General features: G+C 44.5%; 1 protein-coding gene across 1 annotated transcript in view; it reads left to right on the top strand.

Annotated features, from left to right (window-relative positions):
* Positions 1-25,454, top strand: part of LOC135398502 (afadin-like) — a 224,298-nt gene that overhangs the window by 161,144 nt on the left and 37,700 nt on the right. The window contains exons 25-27 of the mRNA XM_064629904.1: positions 2,480-2,791; positions 3,422-3,599; positions 22,989-23,192. Of these exons, the coding sequence (XP_064485974.1) occupies positions 2,480-2,791; positions 3,422-3,599; positions 22,989-23,192 (694 nt within the window). The remainder of the gene's footprint in view (positions 1-2,479; positions 2,792-3,421; positions 3,600-22,988; positions 23,193-25,454) is intronic.

Raw genomic sequence — 25,454 nt, 5'->3', positions numbered from 1 at the left:
CGATTTGTATTCAAAATTTCGAATATTCGCACAGTTCTAGTATCGAGGTATGTAGATTTCAATGTTCAAATGAAGTGGCGCCACTAAACTAGACATGGGCCGGCAATTGCCACGCTTTCAAGCGGCAAGCAATCCTGTATGCCATTTAATGGAAGTTCGGCTTGTCCGAAAAGTGTATCCAGGGATGGTGCGTGCAGCGCTAGGAGATCTTCGCTTGGTCTAGTACAGCGTTTCCCAAACTTTTGGCGGTGACGGACCCCCGGTAGCGATGAGAACCAATTCACGGACCCCCCCCCCACACAAATATACCGGGATACATGCTGTGTACACTGCATTGCAGACCGCGTTCAATATGCGCGACAGCGTATAAAAAGGAACGAAATTACATTTGTGCAAACATAAACATGGTCAAGTGACTGTCTCAGACTGTCTCTGACAACTCTCAAGATTGATAATACCAAACAAAGGTATCATCTATAGTGCCACCATTGCTGCAAGAGGTCCCCAGGCTTCCAATTATAAATGCGCTAAACACAGGAACACTCTCAGTCAGTTCGAACTCGAAGCGAAACGATATGGCGCACTGTATTTCCCATGCTAGCCAACTTTGTCAGCTGCTGCGTGCTTTCGATACAGCTTGTTTGTATGTGTATGACGTGGACAAACGTGCATTTCAGGACTTTTCTATCAGAAATTAGAAGCTAGCCGTTGAAGCATGCTTGTAGCAATTTTGGAACTTCTGGGTGTTTGGAAATCGGGCAGCATGTACAAGCGCGTGTTTGAGGGGACGAAAATCCTCACTGAAATGTGAGAGACGGTCGTGGACCCCCACGGACACTCTCGCGGACCCCCAGGGGTCCGCGGACCACACTTTGGGAAACACTGGTCTAGTACCTGCCATGCATTCTGTGGCCCAAAGCTAGGCAACCACGTGGAAATCGAAAAAGAAGTTGCCAAATGGGTAGACCAACAGCGATGCAAAAGGTTGGCAGTTTCGTACGAATATATTGCTACAAAAGCCAAAGCTGTGGCGAGCAGCCTCGGAATTCCATGCGACTCCTTCAAGGCGTCCAAGAAATGGGTGACAAACTTTATGAAACACAACGGACTATCCCTATGTTGAAGGACGACAGTCTGCTAGAAGTTGCCTGATGCGTATGAGGAAAAACTTAGTCCACCGGTACATAATCCAGCTGCGCAAGGGAAGGGACTTTTTGTTGGGGAAGATCGGCAACACTGACCAAACCCTTGTGTGGTTCGACATTCCGTCCAGACAAACTGTGGCGACAAAGGGTGACAGGCAAGTTAGCGTTATCAGCACTGGAAATGAGAAGACACGGCTGACAGTGATACTAACGTGCACTAACAATGGCCACAAGCTGCCGCTGTTCATTGTTTTTCGAAGAAATACTCTTTCGAAAAATTAAACATTCCCTGTGAATGTGATTGTGCAGACCAATGAAAAAGGCTTCTTCAACGAAGAAACAGTGTTGGAGTGGTTTCGCATGGTGTGGTGCAGGCGCCCCAGTGTACTTTTTTCGGCCCAACAATATCTTGGTTTTGGATTCGTTTCGTGGCCATGTCTCTGAAAAGGTCAAGAAGATATCTGACGCCGTGTGTGACTTGGTAATCATCCCGTCCTGATAGACTCACGTTCGTTGTTCAATCCTTGGACGTTGTCCTAAACGAACCGTTTAAGGGTTGCGTGGCTGAGTCCTACGATGAATGGATGAGTCTTATACGTGGAGTCCACTTATATGCTGCAATATACGTAAATATTGGATTCGTATTCGATTCAACCCAGAGCTTAACTATTCGCACAACCCTGTTTAATTGCTGTTATTGAACAACCGTAGATCACATAATGTTCCGAGAACGTTTGTATGCTGAAAACATTTGTAACATAAAATTTTCGTCATGAAGTATTTTTTCTACAGATGCCATGACTGCGGATGTCTGGTTATACTCACCATCCGCATGTATGCAGATGCACCAATTTTAACTAGTGCGGTTGCAGATGCAGATCTGACATGCGTGGATATTGTGGATACTGATACTGTCAATGTTACCTGTGCTCACCTCTAATGATGACCCACATTATGGCCTCTGCATTCACACGAAATTCTGTGGAACATCCTATTACTTGTGGAAAGTTGTGAGACCAAAGTTTTGTTTCAGATAAACATACAAGCTTATGCGTGAAGCTATATGCTGATGGCACGGATGACAGCGCATGCCACCAAAAGAACGCAGGCAGTAGAGAACACGACGTGAAAAGAATAACAATAAAATATATGCGAGCTTTGCTATAAAAGTAACCACTTGTAATTTTTGTGGTGCTGAGCTGGTAGCAGCTGCTCGCTCCCATTGATGTTGTCATGCACTTGATGCCAACATGCCATTTCTACCCTCCGAGCACGTGGGGTGCTCTTGTCTAGTTCTTCCACTTATCCTTTCTTTTCATTAATTTTATGTGCAGGCACAGTGGCCCAACGCCACCGTACAACTTGCCTCATCAACACTTGCAACATCGTTGTGGGGCTCCACTGCATTCTTCTCAAGGATCACTAGGTGGAGAGTCCCAGCACATGCCACCTGGAGGAGGACCACCAACATCAAGGCCTTTGTCAACACTGGTATCGCCTAGGGAGCAAGAGCAATATGTGAATGCTATGGGAGGACTTGCTCACCACCGCGTTGGCCCACCTTCTCCACAGAGGGGGCAACAGATGCCCCAACGAGGGTCTGATGGAAGCATGCTTCACCATAGTAGGGGCCCACATGGTGGAAGGTAAGGGCGTGGCAGGGCTTCAGTGGATTGACATATACTTCATGTATCACTTCATATATGTGGAACAGCATATCCAACCACAACTTCAGAGGCATGTGGGATATTGCCAACACTGTGCAATGACTTTGACTCTCCAACATGCGAGACTCTGGCGTTCATGTTGGCAACACTGACATGTTCAAATGCTTCAATTCTTAATTTGCACTTTGCACTGCGGGGTAAAACTCTGCTGTGGCAAGTCCGAGATACTGTTCGCCACTGATTATGAGGAATGATGAGACGCAAATTCATAAGCAATAAGAATTCCATAAACATTTCCAATGTCTACAGCACTAATGGCGAGCATAAAGAAACATTATATTCATGTTTCTCATCGCATTCTTCCTTTGGCATAACACTTCATTGAGTTGGTGTCTGGATGGGCACCAGTTTCTATGGCTAGGTCTTAAGTGTATCTACAGTGTTTTTTGTGTACACCTGCCTATCGAGGAAAACTTTAAAAGTGTCCTCTGTGTGTATAGCTGTCAACGTAAGTAATAATTCAGTCTCGCAACATGCGTGGGTGAACATTGAAGGAAAAATCTGTGACTACTTGGAGTTTGACTTAGTGAGAGTATACATGTTTTGCAGAGAATGGCCTACACGGATAGGCAGTCAACCACATTTGGGAGACAATGCATTCCATGAAGACATGCCTCCTCACTATAGAGATGGAATAGAAGGTCACCATCAAATGTCTCCTCATGGGAGCCCCAATCAGAGGGATGTGTTACGACAGGAAGCTAAAATGGAAGAAATGAAAGAAGAGGTAAGACTGGCATTGGTATAAACAATGATCATATCAGTACGTTGCATTAATCTTGCAGTGGCAGTTGGAAAGCTAACAAACAACTTAATTCAACATGTAGTCTTCATATGCATATGGAACTATGCTCCAAACCAGAAAAAAATGTTCGCCATGGAAGTTCGGGACCTTTTCTAGATTGTTTTGCACTTATCCTATTGTCGTGCACACTAGAGCCAAAAATCCACCAAATTTAACCAGTAGAATCCGGAACTGCCAGATCTGCATGCCGTTTCAGTGGGTGATCAATGACTCGAATATATTTGACAAAATGCTATTGAAATTAAATATTGAATATGTGAACACAATAGTTGATTCACATATTGAATATTACAGATTCGCACAGCCCTCTACTATTGTAGAGCCTCGATGATTCGAATCTCACGAGGTAGCGGAAAAATTCGTATAATCCGAAATTCGTATCAAAAGAATTAAACCAAACTAAAAATTGAGGCAAGGAAATAGACAGTGACTGTTCATTTTCCACTACTATCAGTGAAAGAGGTTGGAAGTAACGCTTTTATATCTTCGTTTTTGGCCAATGCTGCCGAAATTTGCGAGATGATTCAAAAGGCCCAGCACGTGCTTTCCACCCTTGAGTTGTGCGACAGTGTCTAAAGCGAGCTTCTCCTAAAGCACGCTGGCCTTAAGTGAAGCCGACTTGCGGAATGGTGACACGGAATGTTGCCAGAAGTTGTCCTGATATGTTCGCGCCACATGTTCTGGTAGCTGTTTTCCTAAGCCAGTGTTTCTGCACAGCTTCCCTGTTTATTGTTGCCAGGGGGGTAAAACGGCAAAACAGAGAGAAGGTGATAAGGTTCAGGACCCTGTAATCTCTTTGATCTTATCTCTACAACCACCAAGGGGAGTGTCATTGCTTGCATTGTGCAACATTGTGTAAGGAATTTCGTGGTGAGGATGGTGAGGATGTCTCTCCCTCCTCAAAAGGTGGAGCAGCATGACTGGCGCAGTCTCGCGTCACAGGGGAACGACCTGTGTCGCCTCCTTGGCTCGTTCGTATCATCCGTAAAGGCATGATAACACGTTCGTATCACCTGAACTGTAACACATGGGAAGAATGGGCATTCTGGCCGGAACTGGAAAATAGTTTGTATCATCCCGAAATTTGTATAATCCGTGATCGTATCATTGAGATTCTGCTGTAATAGGAAATGTGTATTAATTAGGGCTGTGCGAATATTTGACATTTTGAATACGAATCAAATATTTTCACTGCTCGTATTCGATTCGACGATTTGATATTCGTGGCTTTGGAATAAACCAAATATTTTCGAATCGAATGTTTGAGATATTATCGAACATTCGTGCTTTCCGTGCTCGTGATGTCAGCGTCATGCAAAATCATCGAGCACGTCCGCAAACAATTTCTTAACGTCGTCTTGTCAATCCCGCCGGATGCGCGTTGTCCGGCTGTCCTTGTTATCAAGCCTCCACTAGCGAATCGCACATAATAGATTACTGAAGTTTTACGTGATAAATCTAGGACTGGGTGGATATTCGAAGCATTCGATATTCGTATCAAATAATGGTTCTGCATACTGGATATTCGAACCGAATATCACTTTCTCGAATACTCGAATATATTCGAAGTTTGAATGCAGGTGATGCAGGCACATCTTATTTGAGACAGCGAGTTTCAGTTTAGCAGAATTGGGGTCGTGCCATTTCCGGATTTGCAACGAGTCCAGTCCAAGCCAAGCCTATCCAGCACCAACTAAGCGAGCGCGTTGCAGTTGCGGTTTACACGTCTTGCTTGTGCAATTTCTCTAACACTAAATGTAGCTGATAGTGAAGTTGTCAGACTGACGAGGCTGCTGTGTTTGTCCGAGCATGTGCGATTCTGGACGCAGTTGCGTGTGGCGCTTCTTCACGAAGCTAGTGCCAACGGAGTCTATGTGCAATGCTTGTACTTTGCACCTGAGAACACCATCGGAGAACTCCACTAATTAACCATTTAAAGAGACACTCACCTTTGTATGAGGAGGTCGAAAGAGAAAAAGCCGCGAGGGATTACCAACAAAAAGCCATCGAAACTAAACGAAAGTGAAATCCGACAGCCCAAAGCAACTGACTGCTTTTCTCCGAGGTTGAAGTCAACAAACATACGATCAAGAGTTATGATGAAGAAGATTGCTCTGTTTCTCTCACGTGGGCTGCCCAGCTATAGCGTGGTAGAAGAGAAAGGGTTTCGTGTAGAGGTGTGCGAATATTCAAAAATTTCGAATACGAATCGAATACAGTCGGCGACCGATTTTTCGGACCTGCTCAATTATTCTGACTCGTTCGTGGAACAGTCGCGGGTCCCATAGAGTTGATGTATAAGAACGTCCACAATTTCGGACGCCGTGCAGCCCCGTCGCTCGATATTTCGGACTCTGTTTGCCCAGCCAGCGAATTTCTCTCTTGAGGTGACAGAAAATATTGATATCATCCGAAATTTGTATCAAAAGTAATCAACCAACTAAAATATTGAGGCAAAAAAAGGCAATGATTGTTCATTTTCTCATTCCTTTGAGTAGAAGAGGTCTGTCGTAACGCTTTTGCGTCTTCGTTTTTCGCCAACGGCTTGATTAAAAAGGCCCAGCATGTGCTGCGCGACAGCGCTGTAAAGCGAGCTTCACCTAAAGCACGCAGGCGTTAGGTGAAGCCTACTTGCGGACTTAATGGCGGCGGTGCTTCTGTCAGTGTACAGTGCCGAAATGTCGCTTTGGGAAATAAAAGCTGATGTTATCAGGCACAGCTGGAAGCGCATTAGGAAAGCGTCAACAATTTTTTCCAGTCTGCTAGTGCTTAGTAAAGTTCGTTTTTGAAGCGAAATTCGTTTTTTGGGACTGCTCGATTATTCGGACTTTTACGCGATCCCCGCAGAGTCCGAAAAATCAGATGGCGACTGTATTTGCGACATTCAATTCGTATTCGTATTCGATAATTTGATATTCGAAGTTTTCGTATATTCGTTAAAGTTCGAATGTTTGATTTTTTCTAAGGGTGTGCGAATCCGAATATTTTAAGTCGAATCGAATATTGAATCGAATGGGGAAAAAAATTCTGAATACCGAATCGAATATTCGTGCAAAATTTACAATATGTGACTTTCGCACTAAAAGGTTCCATTTTGTAGCCTGTGGCTTTAGTGTAATTTTTCTGGCATTAACTGTCACAGGAGAGACATGCAGTTCTTCTGTGTAAAGCCCATACTCTTGAATTTTACGTGAGGGTGCTTCCTGCTTTTCAGGTGAGCCTACACTTAACTGGAGTACTGGAGTGGTTACCTTCATTTCAAAATTTTATACCAGGCAGTAGCATATTATACGGATGAGGCTGTAATTGTTTCAGACAACCACAGGCCATTTGTGAAACAAACAAATTTGCATCCTGCCTCAGCTTTGTCATGAACACCTTTTAGTTTCTTTGCACTCGCCCTAGGAAGTTGCACTACTCAAAATTTTAGATGTAAAGGACAGCTTTAAGACACCCTTCTTGTTCGTGGGCTGTAGTCATTATTCAAGAGTTCTAACTTTTTAAAGGCAACCTCACAGGCATCAAATCAAAGTCCCTCGTCGGCACCGCTAAACTGCATGTAGGAGGGGTGCCACCCCTTCCACAGACAATGTCTACAAAAGTAGCTTTGGATCACGTTATCTTAAACTAAATACCGTCCTGCCTGTGTTGGTCCTGCAGCAAGGGCAATTTTGTAAAGCAGGCTTCACCGCATGCAAGGAAGCATCAGGTGAAGCCCACTTCGGGTTGTGTGGTTCATATTCGTGGAATAGTCGAATATTCGAAAAAGCGAATATTGGATATTCGATTCGCGAATCGAATAATTCGAGCGTTTGATATTCGATTCGGATTCGAGAATTCGAATATTCGCACACCCCTAATTTTTTCCAATATCCTACCAGCTTATTACAAAGCTTTTGTGTGCTGTGGGCTGAAATTTGTACGTTGCGGTAATAGCAGCGAACATGTATAGAACAGCTGCAACACGTGGAGCTTCCGAGGTACGCTCATCAGCGAATGCGTCGCTACATGTTCGGTAACCGAAACTAGTACACAGTTGTGTGCAACCGCCATTGTAAAGTCCACCCCAGCTGAACGCCAAACTGCGGTACGCTTCATACATCATCAGCCAGGGTGTCTACCAACCTGGAAAACAGGGACTTGTCAGGGGATTTTGATGTGACGGGAAAAGTCGGGATTGTCAGGGAATTTGGCCAAAAAGCAGCTGAAGTCAGGGAAAATCGCAGACAATGCCGTGATGATGCGCAGCGATTCGTGAGTGCTGACCCGTGGTTGAGCGGCGATGCCGCAGCAACGTTGCTGCAAGTAGCAGTTCGCCAGTACGACAAGCCCTAAGGCAGAAAAGTGGGGTAGCCTCACTAATACTTAATAAATGGTCTGTTTTATGGGGGGATATACGTTTGTTTTGGAAAGGTCATGTTTATGAGGGATCTGGTATCAAAACCTAGGAGCAGGCACCAAGTTCCCTTTTGTTTTTGTCAGGGAATTTGCTTGAAATAGTCAGTGAAAACCTGGATAAGTCATGGAATTTGAAGGCTGCAATTTGGTAGACACCCTGATCAGCACAGTCGTGGCCTTAGTGGATTGCCAACAAACTCTGAACATTCATGAACAAAGTTTTGTTAAATTCCGGTTAAATATCGAAATTTTGTTGGCGTTGAGCTGAACACCGCTGTTGACCGTGCCACGCCCAGGACCCGCGTTTCGAGCGCGTTTTTTCGGATACGGTTTGTGGTAGTCAGCGATATATAAAAGAATCATGGTTGCCTGCGATGACGGCGATAATCTAGGCGGGTGACGTGACAATATTTCGACACAGTTTGTCCAACTCGTGTTTGCGTGCGACCGTATGTGAAGTGCCAACTAGGATGACAATACAGCAGCACACGCAATACTCACTACAATACACACATAATGCAGCCGACAATACACATGCACATGTACAGTAAAATTATTTTTACAATGTGCTGTTCTCATGAGGCAAGCTGAAAACCGTAAAGTCAACTTGCACTTCAAAAATCTTTCGTGAACAGTGAACATCTGTGTTGGCATTGTAAGTGCTGGTGAAACAGACACAATGGAAGTAAAGGGCAATGACATGAATGCAATGACAATGAACTAATGGCTTGCTCCTCTTCCTCATCATCTCCTGGAGGGCTTCCGACAGCATCTTTCATGATGGATTCGTTCGTTCTTTCAACGCAGTGCGAATACAGTCCTTCGCCTTCAAGATCGTGGAGAGTGAACTCTGGAATATGCCATATTTGTTAACGACGTCCTCCTTCCTTTCGCCTTTCTCTATGGCATCCAATATATTTTGCTTGTCCTCCAACGAAAGCACTTGGGCATGCCCATCACGAAAAAACATACGTGTGCAGCGGAGCCGGCTACGGGAGAAAGAGAGAGATCCACGTGACATGTACCACGTGGTCTCTGCAGCGATGCACCCTTACACCTTCACCAGGCGGATGAATGTGTAGTATAATTCTATTGTTGGGAAAAACTCACGTGACCTCTAGCATCGCAGGGCCAATCGTTGGACGACGGTTGAGTAGCTTTTTGGTTTGCTTTTTTTGTCTCCCTCGGTGACGTGTGACACTGGCGAGGCTTTCCCTTTCTCATCTGTTCTCTCCCTCTCTCCCGCTCCACTGCTTTGGCATCCACTGCGTTCACGTCGAGTGAAATCAATAAGAAAACGAGGAAGCGTTGGCTGTTTCTGTCACACAAAGTGCTTTATTTGTTGGGATAGGTATTTTCAAATCACAAATATGCAGTCTGCTGTAGCTACACCAAACACGAACATGACATGAACATTGTTTCTGAAATTCGAGTGATATTGTTAAGCAACTTTGCATTCACTGATAGCTGATGTCTCACGTGGAAGATTTCACAGTAGAACAACAGTATATTGACTGCACAGACACACACATTCACAGATCCAGCATGACAGAGAACATGCCCATATCCTTTTGCTGCTTGTGTAGGCATCTGGTTGACCCTTCACAGAGGAACTTGTGCAGCTGACATGCTGAAAGATGAAGATGCTGCAACCGCTCAGAATGGCTTATCCATGCAGACACTTTTCTGAAGCAGATATGTCTTGAGTGCTTATACCTGAGCAATAAAGATCAGAATAGGAATAAGAAACGTGAAAACCAAAAATTCTACCTTCCGAAGTGCTGCGTATAGGCCACAGGTGTGGTGCTATGCTATGCTAAGCGACAGAATGGGGTAAGAACTGACTTACCTGTCATCGAGTGGGTAGCAGAAAAATACAGTATTGGTCCTTCTTGAATCGTTGTCGCACCAAGCAAGCGAAGCAGACCTGCCTTCCACTTATCTATCACTGAATTGACTTGTAGAATTATCGAAGGGGCCCCGAGTTTCTCACAGTCAATATTGTCAACATGTTAAGGGAAGGACACTAAAAACCATCCAAAGCGGTACTGGCATAGATGCTTTGCTGGCATCCCTGCTGCATCCACCACATTTTGAAACTTTACGCCGAGCTGCTCCGGCACCGCCGATACGGCGTCACCCGCTTGCTTGCGCCACGGGAAGTTCATAATTTCAAACCGACCAATTGGCACTCTCATACCGGGGGAGCAGCCACAGGAGCCAATGGGCTGGTGAGGGTTGAGGAGTCGCGCATCGACGTAAAATTTCTGACATTTGATGACGCGAAAAGCTTGCAGCACCTCACTTTATTCCGCAAAGGAACTCGCGAGTTTCATCCCCTTCCCTTTACCTGCATACACTGAGCTACAGTCTCTCCGGTCCTCTCCTAGATGGCACAGCCGCACGCCGATGTCGTTGCTCCATGTTTTCTGGCTGCTGGCGCGGTGCATATTCTTCACTTCACCTTTGTTAAATTGAAATTGCTGCAGACAGACTTCATTATATCTATTGATGTCTCTAGTACAGAGTGGGTGCAGATAAAGTAGCCCCATATTTTCGTGCATAGCGCGTTCCGTGCATACCATACGAACTTCCGGCGGTGCAGGACGGTGTATTTATGCGGTGCAAATAGAGAAAAAAAATCTTGATAACCAAACTCTGCGCAATAAAATCGTTAGCAACGTGAACTTCACTCCGTGTATTTCCAATGGGACATTGCAGTGTAGCACAGTTGTATCGCCCTACCACTGGGGGTGCCACCTACACAGAAAAACAAAATGAGATCTGGTATGCCTAGTGGTAGTGGTAGTAGACGCAACTGCCACGACCGCCATATTGACTTCTGCATAGGAAAATCGAGATGCACGAAGAGCAATGTTTGCTTGGATAACTTTTTTGTTACATGGAGTTTGGTTACTACGATTTTTTTGTGCGTTTGTACCGGATATATGCATCATCCCACTCCACCGGAAGTTCATGCAGTAAGCAGGGAATGCCATACGTGCATAAATGTTGGGCTACTTTATCTGCACCCACCCTGTACATGGAGTTCTATGGAGATGGATTTTAGAAAAACGCAATACTTTGTTACATCGAGAATTTCGTTATACTGAAGTTCGTTACATCGAGGTTTAACGTTGAACCTCTACATAACAAATTTGTAAATGCTGGCTCTTTCTTTCGTTAAATAGAGAAATTTGTGAAATGGAACACGCCAAGTGAAACAAAAATGGCCGCTGCCGCCCCTACCTGCGCCGCGCGTACGGCAAAACGCCATTTGTCATAAAACGGGTATCAAGCTATGAAGGGCACAAAATATCAAGCTTTATTCATCACATAACGCTAGGTATTACATAATTTATGCACAATATCTATTGGAGCATTCGTAACTCCGGATTACCTCTACTGTTTTCTCCCGTGTGCTTGCGTATCGCCGTTTCTTGGTTGGTTCACTTGCACTCATGACGCACATGATGCACAATTGCGGAAAGAACAGGAGTACAGCGCCGTTGAATACCGAAAAGAACGAGAAATGTGTGCATATCGTTGAATACCGAAAAGAACGAGAAATGTGTACATATCACGTGGACGTTTGCACCGATGGAGCTTTGAACGGCGGCGGCGTCATTCCCATTTTACCATCGTCGGCGTCAGCGTCGCGAACAAAAACAACTAAGAAATGGCATAAAACTGCAACCTACTGTCACCGGCATCAACAAAAGCAAATTAGACTTCACGAGAGGCCAGCAATGTGCGTTTTCATGTCCGGAAACAGGTGCGAAGAGGCCCTCGCACCTGTTTTGAAACGGTGTTGACGTACCGAAAATTACCGGCGCCGGCGGTGCACATGTCTACACGCTTGTGCCTACAGCACGTGACAACCGCAGTAACCAAAAGAAAACTCGCGTGAGGACAACGGAGAGGGGAAGGTTTCTCCTCGTTTTTCTTTGTGGTGAAGGGGAAAGACACGTGCAGAAGGCTTTCGTCGCCCAGAGACTTCGCTAAATAGAGGTGACGAAATGGATGTATTTCGTTAAATCCTAGTGCCCTAGTGCGGTGGCATGACAACAACGTCGTCAACATGATTTCAACACTTGTCAGTGTGGGAGATCCAACAAAGGTGAACAGGTGGAGTGAATCCTTGAAAGAACACGTTGAGGTTGAATGTCCCCAAGTGATCTCAGGGTAAAACAAATTCATGGGTGGTGTTGACAAGCTTGATTTTTTTATGTCCCTGTACCCATTGTGAACGAGGACAAAGAAGTGACCAGTGAGAGTGATTTCTCACTTCCTGACGTTTGCCGTCTGCAATAGCTGGATTGAATACCTGTGAGACGCCAGGGATGAAGGTCTCGCAAAGAAATAAATAAAAGACGTCATGGCGTTCCAGTAAGACATCTCGAGAAGTTTGACATCAATGAACAGGACGCAACCAGTTAGGAGGGGACGCCGAAGCAGCAGCCCAAAAATTTCAGGAAGACGGGTACACAACACAAAGCCCATGCCCACCAACTCAACACGGTTTGATGGTTGCGACCACTGGCCATTGCATGTCAACTCTAATTTTGCCCAGAGGTGCTGCAACAATAGATGCACCTCAATGTCGCGTATTTGCTGCCGCAAGTGTGAGGTCTTCCTTTGCCTCAGTGCAATAAAGGACTGCTACTATGAGTTCCATCAGAAAAAGTAGTGAGACAAACTTCATCCACATATTGCGGAAAGGTTGCTTTTGAACGCCAATGTGTACAATTGTGCACACCAACAGACTTTTTTGTTTCTGCTCTAGATAAGATTTTGGCCGTTCGAATACTTTTAGATGGCTTGTATTATGCTAATTTTGTGCAATAAATAATTTTTTTAGTCGTATTTCCTAATTCACCTCTGAAGGGGATTTAAATGCATCTTAAAGTGATACATGTACCGCGAACGTGTAACATGACTCTAAGTGCATCGTAATGCGTCTGCACGTGCTCCCTGTGCCCAAGCCTCTTTCCAGGAGAGTGTCTCCCGTTACTTCAAACTCCGCTTTATTCGAACAAATATCCCGGCCCCCTCGAGTTCGAATTAACGAGAGTCCACTGTAGATCTGCTCAGTGCTATGCAAATGATCGCCGGGGCTTGAGCTGATGTAAAACAAAGCACCATCCTGAACTGCTTCGGGAGAGCCAGATTAGCACAGCCGCCAAGAATGTGTGTTTTGTAACAGAGGACGATGACAATGTGAGATGTTTGGACATGGCGCGCTCTATGATGAACTGTCGGTGTTTCCGGGTGTCGTTCCCCCAAACGTGAGTTCTAGCGACTACGCCGCTGTAGACTACTACAAGGAGGTTTGGTCCCCTTTTGCAGGTTACTAAGCTAAATAAACAAAAAAACAAACGACTACGATGCTGTAGAAGCGGTGGCAGAATGGACTTTAATTGTTAGTGACGATGAAGGGGATAGCACTGACTACGATAAGGAATCGCAACCGCCGCTGACGTTATCGGCGTTTCAAGTTTGTCGCTGCTGCGTAGCAATGCAAGGATCTGGCCTTACAAACCTAGATCATCTTGATAAGATTGAAACACGTGTGCTGAACTTCATGGCCCACAACAAGACACAAGCTAAGGTCACCGATTTTTTGCTGTTAAATAAAGTGTGTATCAGAGTTTTGCTACTTTTATCATCTACTGAGATAAAGTTAAATCAAAGTTAAAGTTTTATCATCTGTCATGACTGTAGGGCTATTAGTGTTGGGCGTGGGTGCTTCTGCCACTGCTAATATATGCACATCTTATTTATCTAACTATTTTGCCATCCCCTTTGAGTTCGATATACCGTATTTTCCGGTGTATAAGTTTTGGCTTTTTTCTGAATATTTTGACGATGCGTCTTATACAAGGGTGCAACTTATATGCGATTTTTTTGCTGATTATCGCTACCATCGCCAGTGACTTCTCGCGCAATCTTCCGCCCGCGATAGTGGCTTCCACTTCTGGGAACCCGCATGGTAACCTGAAATGCCACTTTACTTCTCATCGTGGCGCCGGCTGGTACAAGGAGTAAGCGGCGAAGTTTAAGGTTTAAGTTATGTGTTGTTGACTATCGTAACCGGGGTGCAAGAGGGGCACTCCGGCGTTAGTGATAAGTTAGTTCGAGACTGGCAGAAGGCTGCGACCACACTGCGGTCGATGAAGTCATCCATGAAAGCCAACCGTCGAAAAAAGGCATGTGCCCGTAACCATTCCTAGTGGCATGACAAAAATGCTGCAACCTTTGGATATGTCTGTCAGTAGGCGATGTTAAAAAGATGCGCAAAGCAGCATGGGAACTTTGAGGGACACTGCTCTGTCATCTGCTTAGGTTATGGTTTACCCCGGCTGACGCTGCTGCTGCGCACATCAGGAATGTTATTTTTCTACCTCTGCCTCTGGCCGTCTCGTAATGCTCTAGGCGCTCCAAGTTCCCATGATCCCTTGCAGGCCACAAGTGACGCTTGCTTTTGTAAAGAGGTCTATTGCAGCTTTAAAGCTGTTCTGAGGCAGTTGTGAGAGTCATGGGTGACTGAAGGTGAACACAGTTTCATCAAAACGAGGCGCATGACATGCATTGTTTGCAAAGTAGCGAAATAGGTGAGCGAAGCATTGAGTGAAGCTTCCGTGAATACAATTCCAGCAGGATTTACAAGGGCAGGGTTGATCACTTGTGATGACAATTTGGACAACAACTACTAAAGTGGGTCGGCCTACGATGATGCGGACATGCCAGTGGATCTTCCACTCGAGATTGCCGCAATGCTAATTAGCGACTCGGAGGATGAAACACTTTTATAGATTTTAGCTAGTTGTACTTGTGTCAAATAAAAATTCTGAAGTGTGTCTTATAAAAAAAGTTAGTCTTATACAGGTGTGACCTATATAAGATTTTTTTTTTCGCATTTTTTGGGGGGGGTGATTTACACAAAGGTGTGACTGATAGTCTGGAAAATACCATATGCGGGTTAGACTATATTGTATGATTAAACGGCATATCAAGTGCTTAATAGTGGAGCATATTTTTCTACCTCAAAACACAACTTGTCGATCGTGACGACGCTTGTCAGTTCAAGTGCATACTTGGAAGTACTGCTTTAGATTTCTTTTCTGTCTTTGTTCAGAGCTACAGGGGACTTGAAAGCAATCACCGGTAATGGCTGATAACATAAAGCAGCACAAAAATCTAGAACAGCATACCTGCCAACTCTCCCGGATTTCGTTCAGTCTCCCGATTGTACGGACGTGCCCTCGAATCTCCCGGAAAAATAGGGCCTTGGGCTTTTCTTCTCTCATTGTCATTTAAAAGCTTCCCAAACATATTCCTGAAAAATGGACCTTATTCACAACGGCTTATGTGCATGTGCATGACCCTGAGGCACCGGAGAGGGTTATCTCTGTCTCCATTAGATGGCGCAGTATGGGGACGACAGAAGTGGGGACCAGTGGGGAGACCGCACAAATGGCGTGAGCTCGTCGGTCCAACTCTGGACCGGTTTTGGTCCTTTGTGCTACCCGCATGGATTTGTTTTGCTGTGCTCCGAGTGTGGTTCGCTGGAGAGCCACTAGGATATGACAGGAAAAGGTCCATTAGACAGCCAGTAACACGTGTTTCATGGCATGGCCATCCATGGCTGGAGGTTGCGGCCCATCACGTGTTTCATTGTGCCATCCATCCGTGTGCCTGTGTTTCCATCCATTGTGCCTGTCCTATCCAGGGAAGGTAACGGTTATGGTAACGGAAACAGAAACGGTATTAAGTTAAACCTCGATGTAGCGAAGTCGATAAACCCTTGGTTAAAGTTCGCTACATGGTGAACTTCGTTATATAGATCGCCAAAGAAATGTCGCTTACCGCTTGTGGAAATGACTATTTTTTCGCGAAAAAGTCTGTGAGCTTTTTTTTGAACACTGCAGAACATCGGCACAGTGCTTTCATAAGTTGACAGAGCCTCCAGTGCTGCCTCTTGATTGTCTTTCCACCCTGCGTACCGACGTAACACATCTATAGCGTCTAGCACTTCGTGCGCCGTCGGCACAGACAGCACTTCCTCGGTGTCGCTGCCACCGTTGTCGCTCCTGTCATCTGCCGTACCCCGCAGGCCTGCGACGATGTCTTCATCCCGCAACTCTTCTGTACACTCCGCTGTCGAATCTGCGGTCAGGAAGTCATGTAGCTCGATGTCTAGGGGTACGCCGCTGCCTTCTCTCAGCACCTGCGACTGGTGCACAAAGGCAGGCGCGGCGTCTTCGCTTTCTTCCAACTCGTCGGAGCCCCTATTTTCTTCACTGAATCTGTGGTAGAATCCGGCCTTGCGGAAGGAATTGACGACTACCTCGTGTTTCACGCTCTGCCACGCTACTGCGAGCATCTTGAGGGCCTGGATCGCATTCACTTTCGTTTCCCTTTGAAGGTGAATGTCCAACAGGAGTTTATTGACGACTCGCGCACGGTATCCACACTTCATACTGTTTATTATTCCTTGGTCCAAGGGCTGGATAAGGGAAGTGCAGTTCGGGTGAAGGAAATGGATTTCCACGTGCGTGAGACTCACGTCCTCGATGTGATGCGCGGAGCAGTTGTCAAGCAACAGACAGACATGCTTGCCTTTCTTAGCCATGTCTCGGTCGAAGTCCGTCACCCACTCCCGAAAGATCGCTCGAGACATCCATGCTTTACTGTTGGAAGTATACCTCACCGGGATTCTTTTTCCTTTGAAGCAGTGCGGGTTTTTGCTTTTCCCTATAACCAGAGGAGCACGCTTGTCTGTTCCGTCCATGTTCACACAGAGCAAAACAGAAAAGCGTTGCTTGCTGTGTTTTCCGCCTTCGCAACGCTCCCCCTTGAGCATGAGGGTACGCTTTGGTAGCATTTGATGAAACAGTGCTGTTTCATCAGCGTTGTAGACGTGCTCCGGGGCGTATTTTTCAAGGGTAGTAGTCAGGTGCTCTTCAAGCCACGATGCGGCCCCCGAGGCGTCAGAGGACGCAGCCTCACCACACAAAACCCTTGACACTATCACGTGCCTCCTCTTGAACTTTTCCAGCCAACCGCTGCTAGCCTTAAAGTTATCGGAGCCGAGCATGTTCGCAAAATTTATAGCTTGACGTGCACAATGGCTCCTGTAAGCGGAACCCCTTTCGCCAACATCTCCATAAACCACGCGAAGGTTGCCTTGTCTATGTCTTCATATGTTGCAAGCTTCAGTCTCTTCCGTGAAGTGCTGGTTCCCGAAGCAACAGCCGCAAAGATGCTGTCCTTGGATTTCAAAATCGTAGACAACGAATTCGCTGGAATGCCATACCTGGCAGCGACATCCTTCTTCCTTTCGCCGTTGGCCACAGCGTTGATGATTTCCACCTTCGCATCCATTGAAAGCGTCAGGGTGTCTACCAACCTGGAAAACCTGTAAAACAGGGAATAGTCAGGGAGTTTTGATGTGACTGGAAAAGTCAGGGAATTGTCAGGGAATTTGGCTAAAAAGCAGGTGAAGTCAGGGAAAATCGCAGACAAGTGCCGTGATGATGCGCGGCGAATCGAGAGTGCCGACCGGAGGTTGAGAGGTGATGCCGCAGCAACGTTACTGCGAGTAGCAGTTCACCAGTATGACAAGCTCTGACGCAGAAAAGTAGGGTAGCCTCACTAATACTTAATAAACGGTCTGTTTTATGTCGGATCTGGTATCAAAACGTATGAGCAGGCACCAAGTTCCCTTTTGTTTTTGTCAGGGAATTTGCTTGAAATAGTCAGTGAAAACCTGGGAAAGTCAGGGAATTTGAAGGCTGCAGTTTGGTAGACACCCTGAGCGTCTTCCACTTGCGCATGTTGCTAGCGTCTCTGGGAGCCATCTCACGATGTGGGGTAAGTCACACCAGAAGAAAGAATGCACGTGGGGGAGATGGGGAGAGCGGGGACGGGGAAGCAGGACAGAGTGCAGCGCCCTTTCCTTCTCTGCTTTTGGCCTTGGATGATAAGAGGCGTCGTATTCGCGGTACAAAGGCGCGCTCTTGTTCTTTGTTTTCCGCGCGGGAGGTTTCATAACATGGAGAGCTCGGGTCAAGTACCTTCGTTATACGGGTCACCCGAATACACTGCACCGTATGGAAGCTGAACGCGAGCTTCAGGAAACTTCGCTACATGGAGAAATTCGTTGCATGGAGACTTCGTTACATCTAGGTTTAACTATATTATCGAAATTGGAGATGGTAACGATAACGGAAATGCATACCACTGTCCTCCATTACCGGAAACAGAAACGGAAACGAAAATTATCATCCGGTATTGAATTCGGGTAATCTCTGTTACTGTTGTGTGATTACATTGTGTTACTGTTGTGTGATTACAGCATATGTTTTTTTATTGTTTACTTTCTTCATTTCACCGTGGCTATGGCAGTATTATTTACTACTGAGAGAGTCCGCCTATGAATGCGACATTGGATGAAGGTTGCGCCCATCTTGCGTTGCTGGACTCAGTGTCACTGAGGACATGTTGCTACACTTCTTTAAAAATCTTGCAAGATGTGCGTGTCCCAACGACGTAAAATTACTTCTGTAGTGTGTACGCGTGACACCGAAGCAGCACTTGGGCAAAACAGGGTGCTGACAGAGCCGGACGGGCTGTCCACCCGCAGCTCTGTAACAGCCGTTCCATTACCGGAAACAGTAACTGAAACGTAACGGAAATGAAATTCAAAGCTGGTATAAGAAATGGATAACAGAAACGAAAATATAGCAGTAACAAAAATGGAAGCGGTAACGAAAAGACGTCCGTCATCCTTCCCCGGTCCTATCGTCGGTCTAGTCTTGTACGATAGTTTCGTCTCCTTCGATTGTGTTCTCCAAACAGAAGAAATACTTGCGCATGTTACCATACGTGCCAAGTGCGTTTTCCCGGGTTTTTTGATTGAGCACAACAAGCCATGGAGCATAAGCGACCCACATGTGACTGCTGTTTCTGAAGATGTTCCGAAAATGTGCCGAAGCGAAGTACTACAGGTGTGGACGGACGAAGGTCACTGCTATCATCGGTGAAATAGCTGCGGCAGCGCAAAATGCAATGGTGGAGAGCCTGAAACGACGTGTCTGCACAATTGTGGTTGACGGAAGCAACGATAGTGGCTATTTACGATGTAGAGGAATTGCTATACAGTGACAATGACATTTCGAGTGCACAAAATTAATGCCCCTGTCACGCTGTGGGCAGTCTCCCGAATTTTGAGTTCGTCAGGTTGGCAGGTATGGAACAGTGTCTTGCGAGTTCAAAGTAACAATGATTGGTGAACTCTAGCCTCCAGCAGAAAGCGGAGGCAAAAGAGTTATGACCACTTGTCGCTGAAAGCTATGGATGAGATACAATCGGGTGTATCGAATTATGTAAGTTTTCTGTTGTTTTCGCGACCTCCATTGTCTCGTAGCACTTTCTTGATTTTCATGTTTTCTCAATTCTAAAGACACCCTCTTTTTTTCTTTTTTTCAAAATGAGGCTGTCCAAGGTGGAGAGAAGGGGTCGTTAGATTCGAGAACAGGGACTTAGGAAACACTACTTGAAGCAAGTGAAAATTATAAAGAAAGAAAAATGCATGAAAGAGAACAGATAGTTTTTAAAAAAAAAATATTTAATTACAGCTTTACTTCTTCAGTAGCCAATGTAGCCGATTCTCCTTTCCATGTGACTGCCACCAGAGCAGTGGGCTCTCTGAGCGTGGCAAGACAGGGGAGCTAAGGTATACCTGTACTTGAAGTGCTGGCAGCTTCTGGGTGCTCTGGGAGGAAACACATGATGCAGATGCCAACTACCGAGAAAAACTCCAGACAAAAGATGATGTACAAGGCATAGAAGGAACTTCCTCAGATAATTCCATTTCCAAAAGTTTTCTAGCCCATTGTTTCTCTGACTGTGTTGTATAACAGACATTCTTGAATCTTGGGTCTACCGAGGTTGCAAGTGCAAAAGTGTCATTCATTTTGATGTCTACAAACCTGGTCTTAATGCTATGCAAAAGGTTTGCAGCAAATGATCGTGTGCCACCTTCTTGGGACTTCTTTGATAGTAGTGCTGACATGCAGTGAAGTAGTGGAATAATGAATGATAGAGTGGGACTGCTCTCGTTGGAATCTTTGGTAGTTGCCTCGTCAGTGCACTTCAGCACGTCAGTCACTGTCAGCATTTGGCACCACTCACCACTACTGAAGTTGTCAATGCTTTCATTTTCTGGGAGGTCCAGTGAAATTACTGAACACAACTTTAGGAGCCGTGAAATCACCATGTATTCACTGTTCCATCTTGTGGGAACATCTTGGATAAGTTCCAGTGGCACACATCCCATGCTTGTTTGTATTCTCTTCAAATGTGATTGCGCCTGGGAGCTACGCTTGTAATGTTCAGCCACTGATCTCGCTCAGGTGCATAGGTCATTGAAGCCAGATGTCCTCACTTTTTAGCGTCCTCAATGCAGAGTTGCAGAGTGTGGGCAAATCAAGGGATCCCGGTCCAAGATTTGCACTGCGTGATCGCCGCGATGAAGTTACGTTCATTATCCGTAAGCACAAAAACAGACAGTCTCCTGGAAGATCCCATTCTGCAGTGACGCTTTGCAGAAAGATGCTTTGATTGACTGATACACACGTGGTGTCCTGCAGTGGGTGAAAAACAGGTCAAGAGTTTTTATGTTTAGCGTGTTTTGTTTATGTTTAGCTTTATGTTTTTTTTTTCCAAAACATTGCCCGTCTGCTAAACATAAAAACTCTTGACCTGTTTTTCACCCACTGCAGGAGACCACGTGTGTATCGGTCATTTGACCACCTGAAGCAAACCCCTTTAGTATTTTATAATGCTTCCCCCCTTTTTTGACCAACTCCTGGGCCCTCTGTCTTTAAACTGTGGTACATATACCTTGTGTTCTCAACAGACATGTTACAATTTCTTCAGATTTTATTTTTCTTTGCTTATTACTTTTTTTTTTACCCATTTTAAGAATGTACCACTTTTGCAAAACTCCTAATAACCGATAGCCTTTTCTCAGCTTCTCTACGTTAGAATGTAGGCTAAACACGAGTGCTGCCATTGTTTATCCTTTCTCAAAAACCCCATCAGTGTAATATTTCTTCCAGCGGTCTTCTTTACCATGTTCGCTCACCTGAGATCTCTCAACGTTTTTTGTCTTCGGTAACGCTCCTACTTTACGTCGCTTTCTTTTGTATTTTCTTTTTCGCGCCCTCAGTCCTGTCTAATAAGAATTTGTATTTCCTCCTCACCACCTTCTTTATCCCCTTTCTCTGATGTACATTAGTATAAATATCTCTACCAAGTGTTCTATGTATTGCACCTGATGAAGGACGGACTCCGTCCGAAAGCTTGTCTTCCAGTAAAATAAATGTTTCAATCTCTTTAAATACTTATTTTATATTTGAAGAAGTTTGAATATGAAATTTTGAATATGAATCGAGAATCTGAAATTTCAAATATTTGCACACCTCTACTCTTTATATTATTTTTGTTGGTGTTGTCATCCACCAGCAAGATTTCAGCAAAGTTCAAGAGTTTACGCTTTATTATGGTCTCCTTTACAAACATAATTGCTGTCCCACTGGCAAATTGCTTCTCGCTGTTCATGGCTACCCTCAGCATCATATTTCTCGCACTTCACATGGTATCCCAGCATCAAGTCACTTGGAATCTTCACAACTTATTAGCTTATGCCAGTCTTGCCAGAGACAGAAACTATCTTCTACGCCACCTGCCAAAGACAACCTTCTTTCACATTCTTCGGGTCAAAGACAAAAGTCAACTTTCCTATAAAGTCTTCAAAAGTGTCAACTTCTCCCAGCACTTGCTTACCCGGTTCATGCCTTAATAAATAGTATGGCTTTTTGTTGCTGTCTCCACTGCTGTCTGCGTTTCATTTTTATTAGAGGTGTGCAAATATTGAAATTTTCGAATACATATTGAATACAAATATCTGCGAAATTGTCCTTCAAATATCGAATTGAATATTGAATATCAAGTCATAGGATACAGGCTTCTAATAGTAACAATTAAGCCACAGTAAACTAGCATTGTCACACATGTATGCTGCTGATCCTTAGAAAAATGCCCCAGGCACAAACATGAAAAGGGCTAATAAGGAATATGTATTAGTGTGTTGGCGTAACACAAGGCATACATGCTTGTCTGTACACGTACAGCCAAATTATTTTTACAATGAAACAGTGTTGTAAAACCACGATCATCTGCGATGCTGTATGGCTGTGCTTATCACGCGATCATTTCCGCGACGTTCGTGTTCAGCGCTGCTTTTCATCTCCTTGGTTATCGCTGTCATCACACATGTCCATGATTCAATTATATATTGCTGATGACTAGTTCAAGCTTCGAAGTATAGCAGTGCAAAAGGTCACTACCACAAATCGCAACTGAACAAACCCATTTGAGATGAGAGTTTTGGCTGCGCACACAGTGGCACGGTGAGCAGCGGTGTTCAGCTCAACACCAACAAAATTTCGACATTCAACCAGAATTTATCCGAACTGTAAACCTCACACGGATGTTCAGAGTTCATTGGCAATCCACTGAAGCAGCGACTGTGCTGACGATGCGTGAAGCGTACCGCAGTTTCGCATTTTGCTGGGGCGGACTTTAATGGAGGTGCACACAACCGTGTACTAGTTTGGGTTAGCGAACGTGTAGCGACATATTTGCAGGTGAGCGCAACAACCTTGAAAGCTCCGCGCATCGCTCTGCACGATTCTACTATTCATGATCGTCGCTGTTACTGCAACGTACAAATTCAAGTGTGCAACACACAACAGCTGCTATAGGATTCGAAATTTCGAATATTCGCACACCTCTCATTTTTATACATACATGCATGATTGTCATATAGGGTAATTGTTACAGGTGCGCCGTCGAGAAGAACGTGAGCAACATGCCGCGATGCAAATGCAGCACCACCCGAGTAGCTGGGGGCCGAATAGAAGTGGAGCAGCCCGATATGCCTCTCCAACAAGATGCTCCTCCAATACTAATGTGTCTCCTCCTAGACCAGCTCCCCCTCAGGCAAATCCTTATGGCCCATTAATGGTGGAGCATGAGAGATCACAGGTAACAATGCAAGACTTCAAATAGTTTCAAAAGTCTCAGATTTGTATTGTTTTATTGTAGTATTTTTTAATAGTATGAATTAGTTGATGGCAGTATTAAAAGGGCACTAAAGAGGTATAAAAGACGTGCTTTTTCTGCACTCTGCTGCATTGCCAACGGTGAAAGTTTTTCACAAATTATTGGCCCTATTAAGTACAAAATACCTGTAAACCGCCAAAATATTCACAGTATTCAGTCACAGTGTGGGACGGTCACACATTCATTTATTGCGGTATTGGGAACCGTGGTAAACTTAAAACGTCCTTCTACTTTGATCCTGTAATTTAGCCAGTTCGAACCATACCAAAAACCCTCAATGTCTCATTTCACATGGGCTCTGAACAGTGAACCCACGTTAACTCGATGTCGTAAAAACCGGGGGGAAATTTGAGGTAAATTTAATGTAGTGATCACACATTGTGAAAACAATGCATTTTAGTAAATTTACGTATGCAACTCAACCACAATACACTGATCACAATGGCTACAAAAAAAAATATATTAGAAAATGACAAAGTCAAAATTAGTTGACATTGAAAAATGTTGTGATGCTTGGTGTTGAAAACTTTTGTTCCAGTGTCAACGCTTTGCACTTTGTAATGATTTAGCCACTCACACTGTCAGAAGGCTCTCAAGAACTGATAGTGAAATGTAACTGCACTTGACACTAACTTACATGGCACCGTGGGGGAAAAGGAAAGCAACCCAACAAAATGGTATTCCTGGCCACTGTTGCAATCACTCTGTGCAACAAAACAGCAATACTAGGGATCCCCCTCTCCTTATAGAATGAGAAGGTCCGAACTGTGCTCTGCTGTAGGACTGAAAGCACGGTAGGATAGAACTTCGGCTTTCACAGATTAACATGCATCGTTAGGGGGACTGCCTTGAGATGATTAGGTCAAGGTCACTTTATTGACATATAATGTTATTTACATTATTACAATCAGGACAGCAGGGCATTCCCACGAAGCTGTCCTCCATATAATGAAACATCAACTCATATTCATATTTCGTTGTGGGAACACTATAATCACGATTTACACATGTACACATGTAAATTTATACTTTATCTAGACATAGACATATGGCATATACACTTTGAAAAAAGAAAAAAAGGGAGAGGAAAAAGAAAAGAGAAAAAGGAATGGTAAATGCAAAATCAACTCTGGTTAGAACAGCGTACATGCCGCATCACCTTGTGTTTGAAACTGTGTCGAGTTAGCCTGTCGCACATCTAACGGTAATTTATTCCATACCTTAGCACCCGCGAAGGCAAGAGTGAACTATCGAAAATTTGTTCTTGGAGCAGGTAATTTAACAGTGAGTGAGTCTGTTCGAAATGGAGCGAATAAGAAGTGGAGATTAATGGTAATGTAATTATAGAAGAGTGACATAACTGATTTACAAATTTGTAAGTTAGAACAGCAAGTTTTATCTCTGAAAGTTGGAAAATGCTGTTAACTGACAGCAAAGAAAACGCAAATGTTACCGACGTAAGCGGATGTAGAGATAGAATGGACATTAACACCCTCTTTTGTGCAATATATAGGCTCTTCAAATTTGACTTATATGTTAAACCATACACTCCTAATGCATAGCTGATGTGACTTGTGATGTGATGTGATCAGTGCATGAAATAATAGAAGTGACTATATCGGCAAAATGTTTTTAACCTTTGCAAGCGCATAGAGCCCGGAAGAAATCTTAGCATGAATATTCAGTTTGTGAGGTCCCCAGTTAAAGTGTTCGTGTATTACAACACCTAGAAATTTTGTTGGGGTTACCCTATGTATAGTGTTTGTAGCAAGGTAGAAGCTATGGTAATCACTGGATAAAGTATGCGTTTGATGAAGATGAAAAATAATGTATTTGGATTTTTGTATATTGGGGACAAGTCTGTTGGTTACTAACCAATCCGAGTACTTCGCAAGAACCATGTTGGCCAGACTAAACAAGGAACTGATATAGTTTGCCTCTACGAATACGTTATTGTCATCTGCATACATAATACAAGTTATCTGCAAATGATCAACAAGATCGTTTACATATATTAAAAAAAGAAAAGGTCCAAGTATGGAACCTTGAGGATCTCCATTTCTTAATTGCATTGGTTCTGATTTGTCCTCTCCAATTTGCATGTATTGCTCTCTGTCGGAAAGATAACTTTTCAGTAACATCAAGGGTAATACTCTTATACTATATATAGCCAGCTTGGTTAGT

This window comes from Ornithodoros turicata, chromosome 6 (genome assembly GCF_037126465.1).
Source record: "Ornithodoros turicata isolate Travis chromosome 6, ASM3712646v1, whole genome shotgun sequence".
NCBI lineage: Eukaryota > Metazoa > Arthropoda > Arachnida > Ixodida > Argasidae > Ornithodoros > Ornithodoros turicata.
This window is presented reverse-complemented; position numbering and strand designations above follow the sequence as displayed.